Genomic DNA, 6,408 nt, shown 5'->3' with positions numbered 1-6,408 from the left:
TTATATTTATAAGGTTCTGCTCACGCTAAAAATGAAAGAAAGAAAAGGTAACGAATAATATTGAAACTATAAAGAAAAAAAAATGCTCGCGAGGCTCGAGAAGTTTAGGGCTAATGCAGCCAGACAGCTTTAATCTCCCAACACGTGACAGACACAGAAACCTTCCAGCCTCTCTCAGACTCCCCCTCCCCCCCCCTCTCTCTCTCTCTCATACCAAGTATCCCTACCGTCCTCCCCATTCCCCTGTAACCCCCACCTACTGCCCCTGACGCATTCCTTGCCATCTTCAAATACATCTTTTGAGAAAGAGGTCAAGTGAAAGTGATCCTAATGGCGGTGTGGTAGTTTTCTACTAGAAAAGGAAAACGTCGATAATGTCGCCTTCAAGAGATAGAGTTGTAATTTGACAGTTGTGGTTCCTGCAAAGTCATGAATGAAATGAAATGAAGAGTCGACGAGAGTTATACGAAAGTGAATTCGTATTTTTGTCGTCTTGTACACTGTTGAAAGTTAATTTCTCGCATGTAATTCTCTTCATGAAAATTTTCAAACATAAACCAAGCATTTTAGGGGGAATACACCATGCTGACTATAGGAATAGCGTGAAATCCGTACTAGCAAGTCCAATTTTTCTCTGACATATAAAGCAGCGGTATTAGTTTGCGTGACTGATCTCCAAGTAGACCATACTGAATAGAAAGGAAAAGCCCGGGACCTGAGCAAAGAAATAATTGCATTCCGATTAATTTACAAGTGAGCTGAGGTTAAATTCTGCGTCATTCTCGGCTTTAATGCTGATATATTAAAGCAATTTGGCCGAAATAGATTAAGGTGCTCAGCAAGGTCGTCTGCGGAAAATGAATGTTGGCGAAGGAACTGACGTAGATGAGAGATTATGAGTGATTTGATTTCAAGAATGAAAGACAAGGAACGGCGTGCTGCATATGCATTCGCTCCCACCCTTTATGTTACTACAACTACCTACTACTACAACCCTGTCTTCCATTGCCGATGTACGAGGGTTTTGTGGGGATCAAGTTTCATGTTGATAAAAGGGACACGTCACATCTTCATGTATTTGGATATCTTATTGTTTCGTGTTTTTTTTTTTTTTTTTTTTTTTTTTTTTTTTTTAAGAAACGCCGCATGACTGATACATGTTGTCAGGGGCACACTTTTATATCACTTGCATAGTTTGGGAATGATAGACTTTCAGGCATACGTTAAATCTCTCTCTCTGTCTCTCTCTTTCTCGCGTTTGTGTGTGTGTGCCATTGTATGTAAAGAGCAGCTGGCCATACAAGAGATGAAAAGTGATCGTCCCTTTGCTCATTGAAAAACGGTTTCTTAATTCCACTTTACATTGTTGGCATATTTGGGAAACGCGAAATTTGAATTGTTCTAATAATATCAACCGATGACGTTATACTGACTAAGTTTAACGTTTCACTTTTGTGCAACGGAATTCCTGCCTTTTTTTCCCCAACGTTTGTATTGCAACGCAATTAATTTGCAAAAGGAAAAAATCCTTTAAGGAGACATCTTCATTGTATATTGAAATTTTGTAACTAGCTTGTAGTAAATTTCTCATTGGATTTTATTAGAGAGAGAGAGAGAGAGAGAGAGAGAGAGAGAGAGAGAGAGAGAGAGAGAGAGAGACTAGGTCGATCTGGATGTGCTTTGGGAAGATCACCTTTAAGCTTCTTCCACGTGACAACCCCATTATCCTGCTCCCCCCACCCCCTTTCTCGCAGAAGTCTCCCCGTGGGCCTTCATCTCTCTCTCTCTTCGACGCGCACAGAAACGTACACAACACAGTACAACGACGCCGCGCTCCTCTGGCCGTTGCTGACGCGTATACCACGCTGACACAGGCCTCTGCCTGCGTATATACCTCCACCAGAAGGGGATGCACCTTCGTGTGGATGACGCTGCTTGGCCTCATGGGCTGCTGCTTCTGCTCCTGCCACTCCAGGGTTGTGAGGGGGTCTTTGCCTTGGTAGAGGGAGAGAGGAATTTGATACCCAGACTCTCTCTCTCTCTCTTTCTCTCTTTCTCTCTCTTAAATTAGCGCCGTGGGCACGTGCCTTAAAGCAAATTAGATTCATTGTAAGTATTGCGTGTCCTTGTTTTTCTTTTATTTTCATGTTTAAGAAATTGCATGAAAGTGCAATTTAAAGCATGTTGCATTAAACTATTCCATACATACATGCATACTTCTATACATATGTATGTATGCATGCATGCATATATACAATTATATATATACATATATAAATAATATATATATATATATGTGTGTGTGTGTGTGTGTGTGTGTGTGTGTGTGTGAGGGGATAATAGTCAGCCAGCATACAGGCTTTTGAAATAATAATTGTACGTGAATTTCCTACTTGTAAGATTGTTCAGAATTCTTGACGACCTATAGAACTAAATTTTATTTGGGGGAATACAACAGTTTTCCCAGATAAATTTAGTGTTGCTATTTCGAGCAACCTGTAAGATACCCTCTTTGCAAGACGGTGATATGGCGTAATTTAATTTGCATTTAACTGTGACTAGTTCATGTATTTGCTTGCGGAGATGGGTAGTTCCCTATACAATTAGCGTCTGTAACAGCCGTTCCACTTGTATTTACAATATAATTTTTTTCACTTTGGCTAAATTTAAAGATAATGATGCGCTTTTATCCCCTTTGTACTCAGGTTGTATCAGTTGCGTTCATGTCAACGTGCTGGAATAGTAATGGGTGAATTTTCTGTAATACAATTTTGAATGAAGACCAAATTTTATTGATTACAGGTATGCAGAGGAGATTAACAATGGTCATGAGAGGTTTGTAGACAAAAATAGAAAAATAGTTTTCACTTGAAACAGCAGCTAGGTCGTTTCAAGCTGTAATAATTAAATCTGTCTGTAATAACATCACACCATATTTCCCTCTGCCGATGCAAGATACAAGTAAGTGTTTGAGGATTGACAAACTGCGCTTCGCATTTCACTTCTTACTCTTCAAGAACATTAATGAGAACGACGTTCTCCCCTCTAATGAAGAGTTGATTAACATGACGGGTCCTTATTTCCCTCTTCTTCCTTTTCCTGATTCTCTTCTTCTTTCCCCCTTCCCCTTCCTCTCCCCCTCCCTCGGGTGGTTTCTGCTCGAAACGATCCCTTTGGGAAAGATCCAGTCGGTGAGCGTCTCGGGCTTCGCTGGTCGAGGGATGCTCTCTGGACACCAGCCTCGAAGCTCGAGCCCTTTGGTCCAGACTTTCAACGCTGTAAGCGCCTTTAAGCTCAAGTTTCTTCTTGGCTATTGCCCCTTGGCCCTGTCTTTGTCTGTCGTCCGTGGCATGGGCCCGTCCCCTTGGCGCTGCGATGCCTGTGCCGCGGCCGTGACCACGAGAGGAGGAGGAGGAGGAGGAGGAGGCTTGTGAAGTGGAAGGAACACCTTCTTTCTTTTCTTTGGGGTCCCACCACGATGGTCCCCCGCCAGCCATCTCCGATTCGTATTCTTCCGGTTCTGATGCGCTGCTGATTTCCCTGCCTCGAATCGTCAGGTCGCCGATGCACACAAAGTCAGAAACATCTCCTGGAAAATTGGAAATAGCAGGTCATTAGTGCCTTCAGGTTATAAGCAGAAAAATGGCTATTAGGAGCAGTATTATTGAAACTGATGCTGATGCTTTCAAAGATTCATGAATGATCTTAGTCAAGTTCTCGTTATTGTTTTTAGATATAAGCCACACAAGTATTTTTTACAGTGAATAAAGAACAGTTCTCCACTAACTGAAGAACCTTAGCGTATTAGAAAGTAAACCTCATTAGTCATTAATCACTGCAAATACAGTCATCATTAATTTCGGCCATGGAGGTCAAACTTGTAATTACGCGTAACTAAAGTATAGGGAACTCAGAGGCTCTGCGGGATATCATCATTATCTCTGTGGAGATTACTCTTTAATCGTCAGTAATTGTGGTAAATTAAGATCCATAATTCTGAATAGTAAGTTTTACGTTGGACATATTACTGCAGTTTGGGTCCGACTGTTGATGCATTTTTTTTTTTAACTTTATTTGAGATATAGCCTTGTTTATATGCTGGTTAAAATGAGTATCGGCAGTATATATACAAGTGGACAGATTAATTTATACCTTTTTCATACACCCGATTAAGTCCATTTGTCCGTTTTTACGTGAAAGTTTAAACTTGCCCCAAAGGCGAAGGAATTTTTACCATTTAAATGAGCTTACTTTGTTTTTCTGAAGGGACTTAAGGTATACGAAAATGTTACCGACAATTTAATTAATGCATTGTTAAGAAATTTATATTCCGTGTTAAAGTGATATATATTTATTACCAGTAATCAGGCTGAAAGGGAGGGGATTAATACTACATAAGTCAGATAAGGAAAGAAATGAAATTATAGTATAAGATGGAAAGTGTAGGCAGACCTCAGTTACTTATGGCACCACTCCCTGCTGTATATAAAAATTCTCTCTCTCTCTCTCTCTCTCTCTCTCTCTCTCTCTCTCTCTCTCTCTCTCTCTCTCTCTCTCGTTCTTTAGGAAAGGAAGTTTATAGATTAAAGTAAGACGATCACACGTTTTTCAAGGTCTCGATATTTTTAGTTATCTTCTAGTTCCAGTCAAGTGTAGTTTATCGATACCACAAGCTGGCTTGTAGTACCGTTTCAGCACGTGTCTTATTACCACTTAGCCAAAATAAAGACAATATATTTTCTGCACAGTAATTTTTTATTTATTGTCAAAGCTGGAGTTGATTTTTACTACTGAAAGTGTCGTAGAAATAGCTTCATGCTTGCTTGCAGTTCCGTACGAAGCACAAGGGAGAGAGAAGTGAAACTGGTGGGTTCGCTTCGGCGTTCGTTTCTGTCGAGTCTCCTCGTCTCGCTCGTTTTCCTTGCCTCCCTCGTTCATGCTCCGTTTACCACCCCTTCCCCCATCTCTCTCTCTCTCTCTCTCTCTCTCTCTCTCTCGTCCTTCACACCTTTCGCGAGATAAGTATGAGAACAGAGCATTTCCCCGTTTCACATTGTTCTCGGCTTCCCTTATACTCTCTTAATTTTAGTTGCTGAGAGCATGCAGTGGCTACAACGACCTACTCTCACGCAACTCTGACTCACTTTCCAACTTCAGTCTGTAGCGACGTGACACGGCTGAAAACGTCGTGCATTCCCCAATGTACTTACAACAGGTCCTTAAATATGTCCAGTAATAGCAAGCATAGTTCCATGAATATCACACGAGCGTTAATCACATAGAAAATTTAAACTGTAACATTCATTGTTAACAGAAAGGGGCAACAGAAAAGCGAAGCCTTTAAATTTAGCTGGACAAAGTACAGCTTCCTTTAGAATGCTCAGTCGTTTAAGACACTGGAAGACGCCACTAGGGGAGAAGTAGGTTACCTACTAGACTTCATGACTACACGATGTCTTGTGTCAGTGAGCATTCATCGCACTGAATATCCGGGTGAGAAATATTTCGCCATATTACGGTAAATCCTTCGACAGCCTTGCCAGTCACTAACCAACCCTTTGCTTTGTGCAACCCTTTCCAGGAACGACCAAACTGAAGTATTACTGTTAGTCAGAAAAAAAAGGTCAGAGAGAGAGAGAGAGAGAGATATGCACGCACGTGATGGGATGCAGCTCATTTCCTTTCGGTTGTCTGTGGTTCCTTGTGTTTTGCCATTGAAGTTTGGCTCTTAACTTAATAACACAACTTTCCACGATACCAGATAACAACAACTCAAAAGTTAACAGACGTATTCCGGAAAGCAAATTGAATGTTCGTTCCCTACTTATAACTTCCAGAGACACTTTTACAGAGGGTCACACACGTGCACGGCTGAGGCACGCTTACGCTCTCCGCTTTTTGTTTGCCAATAATCTCGCTACAAACGAAAAGACATGATAAGGAATATATGTTAGAATCACACAACTGTTCTCTGATCATCGTTCAAATGTATTCCGTTATACTCTTCGCAATCCAGTGGCGAACCAGTAAGTAGTATTGGAAGAATTAATATATATATATATATATATATATATATATATATATATATATATATATATATATATATGTGTGTGTGTGTGTGTGTGTGTGTGTGTGTGTGTGTAGAACACGCGGGAAATGTATGCTGGAAAAACATGATACACTTATCAGTGAGAAATGAGAGATACTGCAAATGATAAAGTTAAAAATAAGTGCCTGTCGAAAAATGACTGATATACGATTCAACATTCGTGTTCTATATGTAACGAATGGACTTATAGTGGATCGAGCGGCAAGAGAATGGACTGTTACCTTTGCACCTTTACTTTCATCTTCTTCCATAATAGGGCTCATTCCCCAGCCCATCCATCCGACGTTCAAGTGAAGAAC

At 40.7% G+C, this 6,408-nt stretch overlaps 2 protein-coding genes across 10 annotated transcripts in view; one reads left to right on the top strand and one right to left on the bottom strand.

The window, feature by feature from the left end:
* Positions 1-6,408, top strand: part of LOC135217344 (ecdysone-induced protein 74EF-like) — an 865,315-nt gene that overhangs the window by 358,018 nt on the left and 500,889 nt on the right. The window lies entirely within an intron of this gene.
* Positions 2,770-6,408, bottom strand: part of LOC135217345 (U7 snRNA-associated Sm-like protein LSm11) — a 327,200-nt gene continuing 323,561 nt past the window's right edge. For both annotated transcript variants that reach the window (XM_064253165.1, XM_064253166.1), the window contains exon 5: positions 2,770-3,589. In XM_064253165.1, coding sequence (XP_064109235.1) covers positions 3,006-3,589 — 584 coding nt within the window. In that variant the 3' untranslated portion in view covers positions 2,770-3,005. The remainder of the gene's footprint in view (positions 3,590-6,408) is intronic.

This window comes from Macrobrachium nipponense, chromosome 7, assembly GCF_015104395.2.
Source record: "Macrobrachium nipponense isolate FS-2020 chromosome 7, ASM1510439v2, whole genome shotgun sequence".
NCBI lineage: Eukaryota > Metazoa > Arthropoda > Malacostraca > Decapoda > Palaemonidae > Macrobrachium > Macrobrachium nipponense.
This window is presented reverse-complemented; position numbering and strand designations above follow the sequence as displayed.